We start from the raw sequence: 20,238 nt of genomic DNA, 5'->3' as shown, positions 1-20,238 counted from the left end.
ATCCAGGGTTCTGAGGAAATGTGAGGTTGTTCGTTACACTGCTAATGCCTCTGGATGTGCGGGCAGGGCTAGAGAAGGAATTAGGGGTGCAGAGAAACCCAGCCAACCCTTGAAAATCAGGACTGTTTTTGTCTCCCGATTTCAGTTCGGTACAGTAGCTGCCAGGGGGAGAGCATCCAGTGCTGGGATCTCTGCGGTTGATTGCTGCCTCCAAATTCGACCCAACTGCCGCTAGAGAGGAACTGGTCAGAGCCCAGCGCTCGCACCCCAGTGTTCATCTGTCTCGGTGAGAGAGGAGAGGTGACACAAGGCGTGGGTCCCATGGATTCGGAGCAGCCGCTTAGTGGAAGAAAAGGTAACTGACGCTTGACTGAATAGGAACAGTCTGGAAGCTACATCTATACTTAGGGTATCCAGGTGCCTGGTTCTCGACCGCAAAGTCCGGTTACTGCTGGTGGGGGAGGTGCTGGGTCATCACCCGCGCCAGCCCCTACTCAGCCGGGGTCACCGCCTCCTGCCTCGGGCGGCTGCAGCTCCCAGCCCCGGCTCTGCAGGCGAGTTCCTCCCAGCCCGGGCAGGGGGGAGAGGGGAATAAGCAGCAAGCAAGGGTGGGGAGGCGGGAAAGAGGAGCAAATGGGGGCGGGGCCTTGGGGAAGAGGCGGGGGGGGCTCGGGGAAGGGGGGAAGGGGCGGGGCCTCAGGGAAGAGGTGTGGCGGGGAAGGTTCCGGCGCTCCTGCTGGAGTGTCGGTTTCTTAAATATTACAAAGTGTTTCAGAGGCATGTAAGTGATTTGCCAAAGGTGATACGGAGTCTGTGGCGGAGTCGGGCCCTGACTCTCGGTCCTAATTGGACCAGTTCTAGATTGGTAAAAAGTGAGCAGTGCAGTCCCGAAACTGGGAGCTGGCTCATCTGCTTTCTGAGGATCCTGTGGGTGTGAGAGAAGGGAAGGAAAATGCTCCCTTTTTTTGCTGAAATTTTGGTGGTTTCATTATTTTGGCCGGATGGAACTAACTTGAGAAACAGTCAGATGAGGAGCCTTAGGGAAGCTAAAAGGAAACGGGGCAGAAGGAAAGTCTTGTGGCTAAGGCACAAGACTCGGCGTCATGTATCTGCTGCTGGCTCATTGTGATCCAGGGCAAGCCGCCTCTCTCTCTGCCTCGGTTTCCCCAGCTGTGAAGTGGTGGCGATGATACTGCCTAGTGGGTGTGCAAGTAAGCTCTGTGATGGCAGAGGGCTGCAAGCATTGGAAGGAAGAGGCTGTGGAATTGCAAAGTCAGTGACCCCTTGGGATTTCCGGGAGGCTTCCCCCACCCATGATGTAATGTCACTTTTTTTTCAAATATCCTATTAAAATCTCCCTGATTGCTTCAATAGTCACTGGGAGATTGACGCTGATTCCGGAAGACTCCAGGCCAATCCTGAGAGGTTGGCAACCCTACGTGAACCTGATTCCTTGTGTTAAATGTGGAAGCACAGACCTTTGTGCGTCAGACTGTGAGGGGCTCCGTACCAGGAGCACTTTCTCAGCAGCATTAATACTTCACCATCTGTTCCTCACCTGGGAAGCCAGTTGCCCTGGCGATGGGGCGGCTAATGGAATTCTACGTGGTCTCTGGCAACATAAATGCTGATGGTGCTGAATCCATCTGGTGCCATGAACGGGTTTTGTTCTCTTTCAGGTGACCTGCCTCACCTCAAACACAGGACAGCTGTTTGGTGGAAAGTCCTGCTGATCATGGGTGTTGTACTCACAACCGTTGTTGTGATAGTTGTGGTTCCCATCGTACTTTTGCCTGGTGAGTTGTCGGCCATCACTGCCCATTCTCATTCCCCAGCCACGGGCTCTCTCCTAGGTGACGTGAGGGGGGAGGCATGTGGGGTCAGATGCCCCCTCAGATTTCTGTCAGGGTGCACGGGTGAGAGGGACATGCCTGCAAAAGGCACCAGCAGCGAGTGCTCCCGCCGAGCCCTGCTTGGTGGCACCCAGAGCAGGGGAGCGAGACGGGGCTGGCAGCCCAGGGTGCGGGGAAGCCAGGTGACTCGTGATTCGCATCCCTTCCTCGCCAGCCAGCAGCTGCAGTTACCAGTCACCTCTGTTTGGCTTGAAATTACATGTATGCGATGCTTCCTACAGCCGCCTCTGCTGGTCCCTTTGGTTACCCCCCTCTCATACTTTCACAGCTTAAAGCAGCCCGTCTGCCTGAAAGTGTTTCCCCAGCTCGTGGGGACCGTCACTCCACAGGAGGGCTTAGGAGACTCCTGGAATCAGATTTTAAAATGCTCCAGGCCAGATGTTCAGGACCTAACGTGCTGAGCCCTTCTGAAAATCCAGCGGCTTCTTTTGGTGTGTCAGTGGGAGCTGAGAGCTTGTGCAAATCTGGCCCTGAAACCTTCTGAAATGTCTGGCAGCTGCGCAGAAAGGCTGCCAGAAGAGGATGGTTGGCAACTGTGCTAGACCAGAGGACAAGTCAGCCCTGAGCAAACAACCAAAGTACCTTTAAACGGGCAAATCTGGGCTTGCACCTGGTACATGACCCATTTCAATGCCAGTTGATTCGTTGGCACAGAAACGTGCTACCCACGATACACAAGGTGGCACATTTATCAGCTTCCTCTCTTGAATTTCGAAAAAGCAAAGGGATCAGTCTCTTATCACTGTTACTCTCTTAACTTCAGGGAAATCTCCACCCGAATCCAAGCTGCCTCATGTCTATGCCCCAGCCCAGCTAAATGCAAAATGCCCAGCTGCCTGCTGCCCGGATGGCTGGGTCGGGTTTAGAGGGAAATGCTATTATTTCTCTGATGCCGAGGGGACCTGGGACTCCAGCCAGAGCCTCTGCTCTTCACTCAATGCCTCCCTGGCTGAGATCGACACCCAGAAAGACCTGGTAAGGAAAAACAAAAAATAAAACTGATCTAGGCACCAGGGAGCGTGTTGGTATGATCTTGTCCCAGGGCTGCTCCTAGTGCTCTTGTGAGGGAAAACCAGCTGGAACAAAAGCTCTGGCAGCTGGACTCTCACCTCCGATAGATACAAATATTCATATATTAAAAATAATCCAGCCATGTTAATTAGAACATTAGAATGGCCATACTGCGTCAGACCAATGTTGCATCTAGCCTGGTATCCTGTCTCGGATGGTGGCCCTTACCAGAGCTTATGGGGTAGGGTACAGAACAGGGCAGTTCTGGAGTGACTCCAGTTCTGGAGCCTGGGGTTGCGTCCCTGACCATCTTGGCTAATAGCCATTGATGGGACTTACCTAGTTCTTAATGGTGATCTGCAAAGGGTTTTTAAATAAAATTGGACTTGGATTAAGATTTATTGGGGCCCGTCTCTGAGGACACTAGATGGGGAAGGCTGAGAGTTACTACCGAGAATTTGTTCTCAGGTGTCTGGCTGGTGGGTCTTGCCCTCTTGTTCAGGATCTAAATAATCACTATCTATTGGGTCGGGAAGGAATTTTCCTTGTGGGTCAGATTGGCAGAGACCCTGCAGATCTTCTTGCCTTCCTCTGCAACATGGGACATTTGCACGTTTAAACTAGAGTGTATGATTCTCTGTAACGTGAAGTCTTTAAATTATGATTTGAGGACTTCAGTAACTCAGCCAGAGGTTACGGGTCTATTACAGGAGTGCCTGGGCGAGGTTCAGTGGCCAGTCATGTGCCAGAGGTCAGACTAGAAAATCAAGAGAGTTTCTTCTGGCCTTAAAGTGTGAGTCTTGCAGACAAGTGGTATCCACCCCAGTTCCCCCCCACCAGATATCTGCTCCAGTCCTCCCCCACCAGATACCTGCCACTGTGCCCAACAGCGTAAGCATGTTAGCTGGATGTCGCTATTAAAACATTTAGCAGCAAAATAGTTAACGTTGAGTTAGACATCACTAGGTTTCAGAGTTAACGCGGGTGGAGCTGAAGTGTGCAGTTCATAGCTAATGTTTAAGACTCTCTGCAGATTCAGGGACCATCTACACTAGGAAATGGATTTGTTTCAGGCAACAGGTCCCCTTGAAGTGGTGACCGAAAACAGCTTAACCGTTATTAATTAATGAATAATGTGCTTTTCTTTTTTAAGGACTTCATTATGCGATATAAAGGCGTCTCTGAGTTCTGGATTGGCCTGAAGCGAGAAACGGCGCAGCCTTGGCGATGGGTGAATGGCGAACAGTTCAACAACCTGTGAGTCCTTTTCTAGCTAGTTACTTTGTTGGGTTCCAAATGGGAACAGGGCTGAATTCAGGCAGATAAAAAAATTAGTTATTCCCAAAACCCTGATTACTTTTCTCCTTTGTGACATTTCCCCCCGGTCTTTGGGGCTCATCCCCCCTTGCTGACCTAGCAGATCAGCAGGCTGCATGGCCCTTCCACAGGCTCCCACCCTCTTACCTGGAAAGGAGAGACCCAGGTATTTTTCTGAAAAGGTCAGTGGGGATTTAAGCCCAGATTTTAAAGGTACTTCAGCATTGCAAAGCCGAAATAACTTTCAGATGTGACTTAGGCTCAGAGGCGGATTAAGGTTTTTGTGGGGCCCTGAGCCAGAGCAAGTGGGGACCCCTCCCCACCCCTTCCCCCTGCAGTCCTGCCCGGCCCCGCCAGCGCTCTTGCTGGGGAAATGGGGTCAGGGCGCAGGGGCTTGCCTCACTCCGCCCACCTGGCGCTCCTGCTAAGGAGTGGAGGGAAGCCCCCACACCCTGACCCCGCTCCCCATCTGGAATGGTGGGCAGGTGGGGCAGGGCACAGTGGTGCCCCAATTTGCAGGGACCCCTAGGCAAGGGTCTCATTGGCCCAGTGGCTAATCTGCCACTGCACAGGCTTCTAAGTCACTTGGGCCTTGCACTGCTCCTCTGCTCAGCAGTGCCTAAATAACTTTCAAAATCTGGACCTTAGCCCTTCCTCCTCCTGCCTAGTGAAAAAAGTAGGAAGAGAGGCTCCAGGGCCCATGCTGAGTTAATGCCAGTGGCTGCTGGTGAGGAATCTGGCAGGACAATCCCTGAGGTCACAGCTATGCTGCAGAAATAACCATGCTTGTGACCCAGCTATGATAAAAGGTGTCTTGCATTGCCAGTGTGGACAAAGGACCGTTCCTGAACCCTACTGGAAATGAACGTTTTAGTCTTTTTTCAGAGTAGCAGCTGTGTTAGTCTGTATCAGCAAAAAGAACAGGAGTCCTTGTGGCTCAAACAAATTTATTTGAGTATAAGCTTTCGTGGGCTAAAACCCACTTCATCGGATGCATGCAGTGGCAGATACAGTAGGAATATATATATATATATATATATATACACACACACACACACACAGAGAATATGAAAAAATGGGTGTTGCCATACCAACTGTAACGAGGGTAATTAATTAAGGTGAGCTATCAGCAGCAGAAGGAAAAAAACTTTTGTAGTGATAATCAGGATGGCCCATTTCCAGCCATTGACAAGAAGGTGTGAGTAGCAGAGGAGGGAAAACATTAGCCTGGGGAAACAGTTTGTGTAATGACCCAGCCACTCCCAGTCTTTATTGAAGCCTAATTTAATGGTGTCTAGTTTGCAAATTAATTCCAACTCTGCAGTTTCTCGTTGGAGTCTGGTTTTGAAGTTTTGTTGTTGTTGTTGGAGTATTGCGACTTGGAGATCTGTAATTGAGTGGAATGAGTGATGCAGGAAGGGGGCGATCCTGAGGGGTTTCACCGGATGGGTCCATCCGAGGGGCACATGCCTGGCCCCTGCCCGACTCTTATCGCCCGGACGTCTCTGTCGCAGGTTTACGGTAAGAGGAGAAGGCGACTGCGCGTACCTGAGTGACAGCTTTGCCACTTCGTCGTGGTGCTCCACGAAGCGCTACTGGATCTGCAGCAAACCCGACGGGATGCGAAGGGAGGACGCGATGCCGGGGGACTGAAGGGCGAAGGCTGGGAAAACGCCTCAAGGCCAGCTGCCTGACGCTCCAAACATTGCTCATTAAGATTATTATTTTTTTTAAATAAGCCTCCCTTCTAATTTTCTCTGTGTTGTGGCTCCTGTATAGCCCTCTCCTACCTGGTTGTGTAACTAAGACTTGATCTACACGTAAAGCTTAAAACTCCTGAATGCTGTAGTTGGCCTGATGTAACCCCCAGTGTAGACGCAGATAAGTTGACCTAGCTACCGTCACTGGGAAGGCGGTGTTCCTACAGTGATGGGAAACCCCACTGTAGGATGTGTCTGCTCTGGGGTTATGCCAGTGTAGTCTGCTGCCATGTCCCCATACTGTAGACATGGATTAAAACCCCTTCCCAGCTCCCCCTGCTGTCTGTCAGGGTGCGTCTACACTGCAATGGGGGTACGTGATTAAAGCAATGAAGGTGCAGCGGCAAAGGTCTTTACCCAGGGTTCCAGCCTGTGTTGCTGCGGCCTCATTGCTCCAGTATGAGCTACATTAAAATTAGCATGTGTATGTCGTATATCTGCATGAATGGCCACCAAACCCTGTGATTGCAATGTGGACATACCCTCAGCTCTGCTGTGCCGGCCAAGCAGGAAGGCAGCACTGCTTGAAAACGGACGGAGACAATCGTAAACAGCAACAGGCGAAGACAATCCACAGCAAGCAGGGATGTGAGGCAGCCGCACACAACATCCTCCCGAGGGAAGGAAGCTGCGGCAAGAGACAAGCAGCCAGGCTGTGGGTTTTCTTCGACTGTTGCAGAACCAGGCTCTGGTCGCTCATGCTGTCTCCCAACCCTGAGCAACACAGTTGTGAGTTAAGGCTAAGTGGGACCAGGATCGGAACTCACCAATGGGCCCTTGTTGACGCTCATTCAGTGCTGCCTCCTTCAGAGGGTCGACTGTGTTGCGTTGTCCCCCAGATCAATATGTAGTTGCTACATCTTTGCTGGAGAGTCTGCTTTGTGGAACCAAGAAGATAATTAAGGAGGGCCAGAAATGAGAGGCAGGTTAAAATGGAAATTGAAATGTCTGTATGCTTGAGAGTGTTAGGGCCTTGCTGTGCTTATTGAGACTGGAAAGGGAAGGCCAAGCATGCCAGAAGTTGATAACTAGCTAGGTGAGCTAGCAGAAAAGTTAGAGGCACCTGTGAAGAGGCTGTGGAGATGCCTAGGAGCGGTGTTTGCCCTTGTGAGAAGGCATCCGGTTGTGTGCTCTGTAGTAGCAATGCGTCACCATTGCATTCCACTGACAGGAATTTGCCTACAAACTCATAGGCAGAGCAGATGCCTTTTACTTTAATTGAGGCCTCTTTACGAGTTTGTGGCAGAGAAGCTGAGGTGTAATAGAACCCTTTTGATTGCGCTCGACTCTCACTGTGTCAAGTTTTTAGTCAGTGAGCAAAACAAACCACAAAATCCGCAGCAGGTGTTTCCTGACTTTGTGAAAGAAACTTTGAACTTTCTAGTGTAGACTTGGCCAAAGCGCTGTCGTGGGAGCACTCCCGCAGCAGTGCTTTGATGTGTGAGTGGCGGTCGTGCGTGAGCGCTGACTGAGAGCTCTCCCAGCGCTCCTGGTAATCCACCTCCACGAGGGGAAAAGCTCCGAGCATGGCTCGTGGCGCGTTGAGCCTGTCCACACTAGCACTTTAAAACACTCAAACTTGCTGCGCTTGAGGGGGTGTGTGGTTTTTTCACACCCCATAGCCAACAAGTTAGAGCAGTTTAATTTGCCAGTGTAGACATGGCCTTAGATAAGTGCAAAGGTCAACGTGGTCAAACCTTAAGACATTGTCTTTAGATGCTAGAAGGGTCATTTGCAACTGTTGCTTAAGAGTTTAATTCCCCTCGGACTCCTTTGCAAGCCAAGTTACAAGTACTTTTGTGGAGGACAAGATGCACATTTTCCTAGTTTGGGTATTTTCTATCTGCATCATCTGTTCAGACCACGGGAGGCTGAATCTAAATAATTGAAATGTATAAAGTCTCACAACTAATGAAAATTAATTGTGTGATGCCATGGAGTGTTCACTGGTCACCTAGTTAACGATTTGCTGCTCACTCCTTCTGTTTTATAAAGTTTGCTATGACTTTGTGAGTCCTATAAGCTAACTGTAAAAAAAAACAAAAAACAAAAAAACCACCTTATTTTTTCTTCTGTTTGCTCATAGTCGTTAGCCATAAAGTTTAAGACAAGACAGTACCTCTTGTTTTATTTAATCTGTCTTCCATCCTAACTTAGACAACAGAACATTTTCTAATGAAAAGTTTGTCAGAAAATAGGACGTAGTTGAACATTAACTTTTTTTGAAGAAATGTCATTTTCAGTGACTTCATATTTTAAAGTGTTTTGAAGTTGTTGGTTGTTTAAATTTATCATCAAACATTAGGCTTCCCCCTGAAATTGTTTTCTCAGAATTTTGTAAATGTCGTGAACGGTGGAGTTTTTTTTCATTCTTCTCTCCACTTTCTGGCTGCCTGCCAACTTTTGACAGGTGGAAAACAGCATTTCTGAAAGTAATACTTTGTGTTAGGAGTGGGGGTAGGAGTTGGGGTGGAGTGGGGGTAGGGCCCAGGGCAGAGGGGGTGGTCAAGCACCCACCAGTGGGAGCAGAAGTCAACACCTATCCCTGGCAGCTGCGATGAAGCCGGCTTCTTGTGGGTCAGCCTTTGCTGTTGTGTGTGAAGCCTGTTTTCTATCTGCTTGCCTTCGGGCCAGCACTGATTAGCCAGTGTTCTCCTGCTGGTTAACTTCGGGCACAGCCCATCCTTCCTTTGTAGAGAACAGCTGGTGAGGGAAGACAGTGCTGCGGCTTCCTGCCTGGAGTGGGGCCCAGCTCATCTGTCTGCAGTGGGGTTTGCTCCCTTGCTTCGGGGGGGGCTCCACAGAGAGATGTGCTGGTGTTGGCCTATCATCTGGCAGCCATGCACAGAAGCTAGATATGCAGATCCCCCAGTCCCAGGGCAGTCTGTCTCTCTTCTCCCCACCAGATTCCTGGTAGCCCAGCTCCCCTGGAGAGGGGTGTAATAAAAAACACATGACTGATCTGTGACCCCACTGAAGACAACAGTGTGGCAGAAAGAATTAATGTGTCAACTGGGGTAATTAATTGGTTGATAAGACTTATACCAGGGGTTATTTGAATGACTGCAATATGACAAGTTTGATGCTGATTTCCTAGCCTCTGGGGACTGTGCACTGGGACAGAAGGGGTTGGAAGGGGGTAAAGAAGAAGACCCAATCAGCTTGAACGGAGACAGCTGGAGGGAGACACTTAAAAGGAAGAGTCCTGCTCACCTGCAGGCAGAGAGAGCAGATCTGAGGCTGAACTCAATTTCCCAGAGAAGAGGTTAAGTTTTTGTTGCTTTGTGCTGGCTTTGGGTGAGCTGTGCCCCAGAAGGGGGAGAAGTTTGGTAAGTGGCCCAGCTGGAGAGCAAGGTAGGGGGGGAGAAGCCCAGCTGGGATGCTGAGGGGCTTGCAAGGGGGTGCTCTGGTAAGGACATGCTATAACCCAAACTGCATTTGGTTCTGGCATGAGCAAGTGAGACTCCCCCTAGAGGGAATGGCAGCGGGGCAGGCTCGTGCAGAGCAGCCCTGGGCATCTAGCACTGGGGATGGGGTGTGTGAATTAAGTTTGTCACTTTACACCCTGGTGTTAGGACTTGCTTTCCAATAACAGCCAGAGGAGACTCTGCTTTACCCTGGCATAACAGACTGAAAGCGTGTAATACTGACACCTAGTGGCCAGGAGACATTTGATCTCCCTCTGCTAAAGGTTTCAGAGTAGCACCCGTGTTAGTCTGTATCCGCAAAAAGAACAGGAGCACTTATGACAGTTTAGAGATTAACAAATTTATTTGAGCATAAGCTTTCGTGGGCTACAGTCCACTTCTTTGGATGCTGGAACATATATTGAGGAGATCACACACACACACACGCCTCATGAAAAGGTGGGAGTTGTCTTACCAACTCTGAGAGGCCAATTAGGGTGATTTTAGCTATTTGGCATTAGGATACTAGCCCAGCAAGGCTAGTCCAATATTCTGCCATGAACCAAAAAAAAAGGGGGCGGGGCAGACCAAACCCAAGGGAGAGGTTTGCATTTGAGACCCCTGGAGAGCTGAAGCCAATACTCTCTCCACTGCAAGTTGGAGCGTCTGAAGAAGCCAGGAAGGTTCACAATGGGTTAAAAAAAAAAAAAAAAAACTCAGCAGAGATCAGTGTCCCCTTGTGCAAAGATAAATGAGACACTCCCTCTGCTTGTAGTCTAAATAAATATTTTCCCCACAGACAGAAGGAAAGGGGAGAGAGGCACAGAGAAATACAATAATAAAACCACTTTAAAACAATTAAAATCACATTAACTCATGATTAAGGCTACAATTGCAGCATGGATATTTTTATTAAAAAATTCAAAGACAGGATGCAAGCAAGAAAAATCATGGATGCCCAAAGCCTGCTTCCTGGCATTGAATTACTAGAATGTTCAAGTTGTTGTGGAGGGCTCCTCTTTGGGGACACACCTGCACTCTCAGTCCCTCCCCTAAAGTGCTTATAATCTACACAGAGGAGTGTCTCATTTTAAAGATGGGGAAACTAAGGCATGGGACAGTGGAAGGCCAGATTTTCAGAAGAGCTTGGCTCCCAGTTCAGTAGCTCCATGATCCTTTGAACTAACACCCAGCCCCACACTCTGAGCTGACTATACAGCCCTGAGTTAAAATATATTGAGATATACCTAGCTCCTAGAACGGACCCCAAGAGGAGGTCATCGAGTCCAGCCCCCTGCCTTCACTAGCAAAACCAAGTACTGATTTTTGCCCCAGATCCTTAAGTGGCCCCCTCAAGGATTGAACTCACAACCCTGGGTTTAGCAGGCCAATGTGCAAACCACTGAGCTATCCCTCCCCCCCAGTTACTCACTCGAAGTCAGACGGAGTCTGTGGAAGAGCCAGGACTTAAAGCCAGGTCTCCCAAGTCCCAGCCTGGTGCATTGAACACAAGGGCATCCCTGGCCTTACATGAGGAGAAGCCACATCCAGACTCAAACCACCGGCTAGTGTGATGATCTTAGCCACCCAACACCCACAGGCGGCGTCTGCACCTTGGCCATTCAACGCTATTAAAGTGCTGCCTTTTGGCTGTGTTGGTGCAGCCAGCTCAGTTCCCAGGGTTGTACCACCTCTCCATTCAATGGGATCCCCTCACCAGCCTCTCCATTGGGTTCCAGCCTCGTGCTGCTGCGAGACACAGGCCGCCACGCAAACGGGTGAGTTTGCTGAGTCGGAGATCCCTTCCTCTTCACAACCATAATGGGTTATTGGTCCGTCTCCCCCGCGTGTCCAGCAGACAAAGTACAGCAAAGAAAGTAGCAAGCAACACCAGTGAGGCCCACACACCATAGCGGCCCCTTGGCTCTGGAAAGCAAAGGGAGGAGAAGAGTCAGTTTAGACACAGCTAGCATAAGAAAAGGAGGGTGGCCCAGTGGTTAGAGCCCTCGCTTCAGCGACCACAGTTCAATGCCTCTCTGCACATTGTGGATAATCACCCTGCCCTATCACAGGGGATGTTGTGAAGCTGAATACGAGGTGCTCAGATATTAACATGATGGGGGCGATATAAATACTTTAGAACGACCCTTACTGAAAACAACAAGCTGGCCTCTGCCACAAAGATCTGTGTTTGTACAGCACCTGACACCATGGGTTCCTGGCCATTCATACAAGGTAAACAACACATGGTAATTAGAGTCACTCTGACTACAGCAAGGGTAAGCCTGTGTTGCTGCCTCTCATGATATTTGGTGCTTTCCTTAAATCCCCAGCTCCTGGAGTCCTGTGATTAGAGGAGACTCACCGCTTTCATTAGGGTTTCTCAGTGAAGGTTTCTAGCCCTTGTGGTTGTGGGGAGAGTTTGAAAACACAGTCCCTAGAGGTAGGTGCAAAAGGGGAACAGAGGCCGAGCATTGCAGTGCCCTGCCACCCCAGAGTGTGGCACCCTGACTCCCTAAACAATTCACGGGGCCCCTAAGAAAGGGATTCACACAAGCCAGCGTGCGAGGAAGGGGGCTGCCTAAGGTAGCGAGTCGGAAATGCTGAGGAGAAGGCTGGGACTAGGTGCCTCCTTCCACTTGCAATTCACAGCCGTGCATCTTCTCCTGGAGTTAGGCACCTAGGCCGGGTCAGTCCTTTTTTTGAGAACAAGATGGCGGTGTCTAGTGGTTAGAGCATCCACCCAGGATGTGGGAGATCAAGACTCAAACCCATGGAGAGAAGCAAAGACTTGAACCCATGTTCCCTCTCTGAGGAACGTGCTGTAACCACTGAGCGGGGTCCCTCAGTCCCTCCTGGAGAAGCTGTTCCACTGGGGATAAATAATTATCTGGAGAGCCCCGAGAAATTCACAAAATACGAGACACCGTGGTAAAAAACTCACCCTGCAGTGGCAGCGCCAGTCTCACAAGGCTGGGCCTGGCTCTCCACTCCTGACTCATGACCTGGCGCACGGGGTCACATCACCGCTCAGGTATGGGGGTGGGCTGGGGGGCTGGGATCGGCCCTATAGGGCAGGAGCTGCTGCTGAAGGGTGAGTGCAGGGCAGGCTCACTCTCCAAACTTTCCCTTGCTGAGCAGCCGGACCCCTTCCCTTGTCCAGCCTGGCCTGGCCCAGCCCAGGGCCTCCCCCTGCTTCCACACCTCCCCCAGGTGACCTGACCCCCGGCTACCACCATGTAAATAAAACAAAACTTCACACAATTCCCTCCACATAAAACAAAATATTTAAAAATATTCACAGGGCTCTAATTATCTGACAGCCCCCGGCTGCGGGTGATCGCTGGGATCAAGACACAAACACTCCAAGTTCTGGGTAAAAAATGATCAGGCTCCTGTAAAGAGATTCAGGTCATTAATACTTACCGCACTCCAGAGAGCTATTGGAAAATGTCCCTCGGCTACTTCCCTCTCCAGTTGGACTGGCAGCCCCTTCTCTGGCAGCAGGAGTCTCCGATATAGGCGGTGGGAATGAGATAGGACCTGTTGGCAAACAGTAGGGCATAGATTTCAAGGCAAGGAGGCACCATTAGGCCAGCTGATCCAATCTCCTGTATAACCTGGGCCAGAGAACCTCACCCAGGGATTCCTGCATCCGGCCCATATCTGGTGGCGGAACTAGAGCATTTTTTTCCTGAAAGTCGTCTAGTCTTGATTTAAAGACTCCACAGTGATGGGAGGCTGCGATCCACAGCATCTTGCAGGAAGCAGTAATGCAATATCTAAGCTCTGATCTAGCCCATCACCGTAGCATTGTGCACCTCATAGTCCTTTTAAAGCATTTCTCCTCCCAACATCCCCCCCATGGGGGGGAAGCACCGTTATCCCCTGTACCAGGGCAGCTTGCTCTGGGCTGGAGAGGTTAGGGCTAAGCCAGCCCTGATCATGGGAATCATCCCACCCGAAGGGAATCCGGAGATTCCAATATAAAGGGCAGGGCTGGGGGGGGCATGTGGCTGAAAGAAAGTTGAGCCTGCCAGCAAGCTAGGGAAGCCCAGGAATCAGGAGCCCTGTCGAGCTGGAACGGACGTAATACTCTGTGTGTTTTGGGACCGCTGAATTCTGCGTTTGGACAAACTCCATTGCCAGCCTGGCGAACAGCGGCTCAACAATTTTGGGTGGACAAAGTGATTGAACCTGCGTGTGTTCTTAAAGGGGCTCTGCTGAAGGAGAAGCAGAGGCAGATTGGTGGCCACAATACTATATCCCCTGACAGAGGTGCGCAGGGGCACAATGCCTACATCTCTTCACAAGGGATTTAGGCACTTAGGAGAAAAGATCCCATTGACAGACAGTAGAATTTCAGCTCCCATGTGCCCAAATGGCTTTTGAAAGAGTTAGGCTTCTAAATCAGTTAGGGGCTGCGACACTGTGAGTAAATACCTTTACAAATCTGGGGCTAAGTGACTTGCCCAAGGCCACTCAGACAGTCTGTGGCAGAGCTAAGAATTGGCCCTGTGTCTCCTGAGTCCTGAGCCAGCAGACCAAGCACAAGGCCCTCCTTCCTCCCTAACCATGGGAGGAGAAACAAAGGCCCAGCAAGAGTCATAAACAACACTGAGAGCTTATAACAGCACTTCTCTCCCACAGACGTCCAAGCGCTTTACAGAGGAGCTCAGTATCGTCCTCCCCATTTTACAGAGGGGGGGAAACTGAGGCACGGGGGCAGTGACTTACCCAAGATCACCCAGCAAATCAGGAAGACCTTTGAATTCAAGCCAGGTCTTCAAAGTCCCAATCCAGCGCCTTACCCACTTGACTCATCTGCCACCAAGAAAGCAATCCCGAGGGACGCCTAGGCAGGAGAACTATGCAGCTCTGAACAACATCCCTGGGAATTATACACCACTCCCACACATCGGATGGAGAGGGCAGAGGCTGACTGAAACAGAGTCCCATTGGCCATAAACTTTGAGGCAAGTCACCTGGGAAACTTACCGGGCACCGTCAGATTGATACGAGCCGTGCAGGTTCCATGAAGGTCACCAACGACTTGGTATTCTCCTGCCATCCATTCACTTGCATTCTTCACAGTAAAGAAGAGCCGGTCTGATAGAGAGATCCGTCCCCGGTACGTGCTGTTCAGGTAGTTCTGCTTTTGTTTATTAGTTAACACCAGGATGGGGTGACAAGCGGAGGCGGCGGCCGCAACAGTGGTTTGCATCTTACACAAAAAAGATGCTTTCTTGGGCAGGTTTATTTCAACATGCCCAGAGGAGCCTTCAGGCACAGACAGGTTATAGAGGGGACATTCTCCGAGCCCTAGAAGGAAAAGGTGTATTCGTGACAAGTGGATCCTAAACTGCTCTTGTGGAAGCCAGTGATTTCACCTGGAAAGGAAGCCGTGGAAGTCCGCGGGTTTGTTGCAGGTCCGGAGTCACGAGCAGCGCCAAAGCTGGCTGCGGGCAGGGTAGTTCAGGGCTGGGATAGCAGAAGGCTGTAGTTGGTGATGGAGGGGCACCAGAAGAGCTGGGGGGGGGGGGGCAGAGGGCTGCAGGTCAGGACTGAGGGGCACTGGCAGAGCTGTGGGGGGCAGCTCTGGGCTGGGACAGCTGTGGGGACTGAGAGTCAGGGTTGAGGGGCATAAGCAAAGCTCAAGGAGGGGGCCGGAAAGCCCAGGGCTTGAAGGAAGAAGTGAGGACTGAAGGTCAGGACACAGGGGCATCTGCAGAGCAGGTGGGGGGCAGAGCCTGGGGCTGGAATAGCAGCGGGAACGTGGGTCAGGATTAAGAGGAATTGGCAGAGCTGTGTGTTGGGGTGTGATTGCAGTGGGGTCTGGGAATTGAGGGCCACGGGGTGAGGAGGGGAGCCCAGAGCTAGAAGAACTATAGGGCACCAGCAGAGCTGGGTATAGTGGACCCAGGACTGCAATATTGTGTATGGGATGGGTGCAATATGCTCAGTGGGAAGGGAGACAAACTGCTCCTCCCACTCCAGCCCTGGGCTCCCCTAAAGACTCATCTCTCAGCCTAGCACCCCTGGGAGCTGTGGAAGGGAAGGACAGATCTACTGTGAGATGCACCCTGCTACTGATAGAGATCTGAGGCTGCAATCCCAATTCAGCTCCACCCACTGAGAATTCAGGGCCAGGATTTGCAAGGCTGGATTCTTGTCTCATTTAATCACCTCCCTAAAAGCCACATTGAGTACTCAGCACCCAGCAGCTCCTGGTGGAACACTTCAAAGAGCCCCAAAGCAGCTCAGCTCTGAAAAAAAATCTCTGGCTTTCAGTGTCCAGATTGTACAGGGATGCCAAGGGGAGGAGCAAGAAGCGAGGGTAAATGTGGTTAAGAGGCACCCTCACACTGTGCCTCTACCCCTGAAAAACAAACACCCCCATCTCCTGCCCTGGTACCCCAAAGTTGGCCCATAATATCAATGAGTGCCTTGGATCCTCTCACACGTTTACCCAACACACACACACACACCCACACACGCACACACACCAGCAAGAGGCTAGCCCAGCCTGTCAACTCAGATCAAGATCCAGCTCCTTGTTTTCCAGATCTGCCTTGTCCCCATAACAATGGAGGAAAAAAGACATCCTCTTCCACACCTTCAACTGCCTGTCCCTCTCTTCCCTCCAGCAGGAGGAAACCTCCCTCCCTCGGCAAAAGGGAGACCCCCAATCTACTCCCTAGCTGCTCCCTTGCAGCAGGCAGAAGGACCACCCCCTGGTTCCACCCATCCCTAGCAGCCTGCTACGCCCAGCAGGCGAATTCCACTCCCACCTCCCTATTCGGATACTATCGGAAATAATGATTCCCCTCCATCCCCGTGCGCTATGAACCCAGCACTGTGCCCCATTCAGGTCTCCCCCAGGGGCTGTCACTTTCTTGCACTCCAGCACCAGGCACCCCAAGCTGGCCAGGGGCTTGCCACACACCCTGTGCAATCCCGGTTAAGTGACGCATGGGGGGGGGGGAGAGAAAGATGTGGGGTGACATCCCTCACTCACCTGCCACCTGCCCGCACCCTGCAGCCAGCCAGAGGGACCCAAGAAAGATCAGCGGCATCTTTAGTCCCCACTTTGGTCCAGGTAGCAGCTGCTAAATGCGTCTGTCCCCTTCCGAAAATGGCTGAACTTTTCTTGGAGGCTTGTGTTTCCCGGGAAAATGGACAGACACGTTGTCATCACCTTCAATCCAACTCCATTGGCTGGAGCTAGGGGCCAGTCAGGAGAAAGAAAAGAGGAACAATTGCAATAGGCTGGATTGTAAAACAAACCCGGACAGATCCCACCCACCCACACGGGCTGGAAGAGAACCGGGCTTTGGAGACCAGGAGGTTGTGCAGAGGGACACTGGACTAGCTCGAAACAGAGACAAACAGAACATTAGAGCCCTCAGCGGATACAAAAATTTGGATCCGCATCACAATTAATTTGTATCCGACTCGTAATCCGCATTCCACCTTTTATAGGTATCCGCACCAGCGCCCGATCTCACTGTCAAAGACTTGCACGGATACAAAAATTCAGCTCCACATCTGATCCGCAAAGATAGTAAACAACACAACCACATCCGCAGATATAAAGCGGATTAACAGTGGATTTGCAGGGCTCGACAGATGATCACACACTAGCTTCTCTAAAACTCCCCTCTCCAACAGTGGCCAGGGTGGGACAGGTGACACTGACACACACGCTCAAAGGAAACAGCAAAATGAGACAGAGAAACCATGCTGGCAGGGCGGGGGGACAGAGAGCAGCTACCTTTCAGTTTTACCCATTTTGAGGGTGATTGGCAGCTGTACGAGCTCCCAGCCCTGAAAACACCAGACCACATAAGGATTTGCTCACTTGGGTCCCGATCCTCTGAGCAGTTGTGCAGAGGTGTGCTCCCAGCAGACACCAGTGTCCCTAAATACTGATCTGGCTGCACTCGCTGGATAGTTCCACACCACAGGGGCTTCCTGAATCCAACCCCCCGCCGGGGCAGCGTTTTTTTCAGACCAAGATGGTTTTCCAGGTCATCTGTGTGTCTCCTCTCCTGCCCTAACCCACCCCACACCCAGAGCCAGGGACAGAAGCCAGCATTCCCAGTGTCCCCTGCAGCTCCAAGAGCAGGGGGTTTCTTCTGGTCCTCACTGAGAAGCTGCTTTACTGGCCAGCAGGGAAGCAGGCTGGTGGAACTGAATGAGAAACCCTGCGTTTCCAGATCACTTTTCATTGAGCCTTAGAAGCCTGTGAGATGCCTTGTCATAGACAGCAGCACCCGCACCCCCTGGGAGCTCTGAGACTCATCCCGCCCCCCCAGCACTCCCAGGGCTGTTTGCTTCTCCGCCCTGAACACAGACCAGACATTTTAAAGGGGGGGGGGGCAAGACCCTCTCAAGGTACTGCTACAAAGGAAGTTCACAGCTTACCTGCTTGAAGACACCCCCCCCACTTTCTGTGCAGCATCCCCTGCAGATGCCCCCATCAGCCATCGCCCCCTCTCCGAGCACGAGCAGCCAGGAGTGCTCTGAACGCCCCATAGTCCAAGCCAGGCCACACAAGCCCCTAGACAGCTGCATGACCAAAAGCCCGCGATTTAGTTTGGAGGAAGCCTGGTGATTGGCTGTCATTAGCATACTGTCCCCTGATTGGACACGGGGTAGGGCTGGTGTATCTAATATCAGAGAACAGAGTGTAGCAAACTAACGGCGATCAGCATAACACGCGGGAAACCGCAGGGCTGGGAGGGGCCCCAGCTGGTCCCTTATGTATTTAGACCGCTGCTGTGTATTCCCTCCCAAACATGGTGTAAATCAGCAGTCGCTCTATTGGAGTCAATGGGGCAGATCCCTGGGTGAAACCACTACTCTGACCCACACTCCCTGCTCCAAGCCAAGAATGGACCCGCCAGCCAGTAATTGCTCCCGTGCATGCTGCTGTCTAGGAAATAGTTTGTGTAACCCGCTGCCGACGGGCGTGTATCATTCAAGGCAGGACTCCGTGATAACTAGAACATTTGTGGTCATCTAGGCTGCCCGCGTGAATGAGGCAGGTCAGAGAACCGCCCCCAAATAATTCCTAGAGCAGATCTGCCCTGGTCACATTTGGAGGCCTCTGGGCATGAGAGAGAGGCCTGGAATTCCCCTCTCCCCACCTGTAATAAATAAAAAACAAGCCGCCCTGAGGTGCCCAGCTCCACCCACTTGAGGGAAGGGCACAGCCCTGGTTTTGCTCCATCGCTTCTGCTTCTTGAGGAGAGGAGCCTGGGCGGCTGCATCTGTTTTCTCTCCTTACAGTGGAGGTCCTTTCGGGTTATTGCTGTGTGTCCCTCTGTACTGCCCTGGGGCCCCAATATCCCTCCCTCTAGTCTGGTCTGTAAATTCTTATACCACAGACCATGGGATTACCGGTGTTTGCCCAGCGCAGTGGTTTTCAACCAGGGGTACATGTATCTACCCCTTGGGGTACACAGAGCTCTTCAAGGGGGTACGTCAGCTCATCTAGGTATTTGCCTAGTTTTACCACAGGCTACATAACAAGCACTAGCAAAGTACAAACTAAAATTCCATACAGACAATGACTTGTTTCTACTGCTGTGTGTACTACACGCTGAAATGCAAGTACAATATTTCTATTCCAATCGATTGATTTTATAATTCCAGGGTAAAAATGAGAAAGGCAGAATTTTTTCAGTACTATGGTGCTCTGACACTTTTGTATTTTTACGTCTGATTTTGTAAGTGAATCATTTTTAAGTGAAGTGAAACTTGGGGGTACAGAAGACAAATCAGACTCCTGAAAAGGGTACAGGAGTCTGGGAAGATTGAGAGCCACTGGCCTAAAGGCCGGTGAGGGTACGTCTACACAGCAAAAAACAACAACCCATGGCTGGCTCCTGCTGGCTACCTTTGGCTCTCATAGCTTGGGCTCTGGGGCTGTTTCACTGCTGTGTAGACTTCTGGGCTCGGGCTTTGGGACCCTCCCACCTCTAGGGTCCTGGAGCCTGGACTCCAGTCTTAGCCCAGATATCTACCCAGCAATGACACAGCCCTGCAAGCCTGAGTCAGGTGGCCCAGGCCAGGGACAGGAGTCTAGTTGCTGTGTAGACATATCCAGAGTTTATTGCAGGCACAATGCTGCCTCTGGCACCAAAGGGCCTTTCTGTCTGTCTCAGTATTGATCCTGTGCTCATCCTACCACCTGCCCCACTGAGTCAGAGTCATCCAGGGAACAGCCAGTCACAGGGAAACATGAGTCACCCATATGTAACTGTGCAGAATTTGAGCAGTGGTGTTGTAGCTGTGTCAGTCCCAGGATGTACAAGGTGGTTGAGGTGTTATCTTTTACTGGACCAACTTCTGCGGGGGAGAGAGATGAGCTTTTGAGCTACACAGAGCTCTTGTTCAGGGCTGGAAAAGGTTGTCCCAGCCTCACAGCAAAATGCAGGGCTCTGAGATCACGGTGATATTGGGAACATCATGCTGGATTGTTTGGAAGGGCTTCCCCAGAACACCCTGCTCCTAACAGCAGTGCTCAGGCTGTTATTAGTCACCAGTGGCCTTCTGGAGCAGGCTCTTTGCAAATTCAGGCAGACTCACTGTGTCAGCTGGGGGTATTTTTGGCAGCTGGTCTTTGGAAACCTGAGGGGGGAGCTGTGTGTATGGGGGGGGGGAATGCACAAAGAACCTGCCCTGTAGGGGAAGGAGGAATGGAGCGCACCCAGGGCACCTGCCATGATGGTGAGAAGGTGAGAGAGTGGGTGGAGGAGGGGCACACAGATGGGGATGAATAGAGACCCTAGCAATGGGGAGGGGGGTGACACAGCTGCTATC

General features: G+C 51.3%; 2 protein-coding genes across 2 annotated transcripts in view; both read left to right on the top strand.

Moving 5' to 3' along the window:
* LOC123345376 (C-type lectin domain family 2 member B-like) overlaps window positions 1–20,238 on the top strand; it is a 41,031-nt gene that overhangs the window by 3,150 nt on the left and 17,643 nt on the right. The window lies entirely within an intron of this gene.
* LOC123345375 (C-type lectin domain family 2 member D-like) lies at window positions 188–7,442 on the top strand. Its single transcript, XM_044982173.1, has 5 exons — window positions 188–355; window positions 1,680–1,796; window positions 2,677–2,888; window positions 4,078–4,181; window positions 5,756–7,442. Exons 1-5 carry the CDS (start codon window positions 322–324, stop codon window positions 5,892–5,894), a joined length of 606 nt encoding a protein of 201 aa, XP_044838108.1. The 5' UTR covers window positions 188–321; the 3' UTR covers window positions 5,895–7,442.

Source organism: Mauremys mutica, chromosome 12, assembly GCF_020497125.1.
Source record: "Mauremys mutica isolate MM-2020 ecotype Southern chromosome 12, ASM2049712v1, whole genome shotgun sequence".
Lineage (NCBI taxonomy): Eukaryota > Metazoa > Chordata > Testudines > Geoemydidae > Mauremys > Mauremys mutica.
The sequence above is the reverse complement of the archived record's forward strand: the minus strand, read 5'-3'. Positions and strand labels throughout refer to the sequence as shown.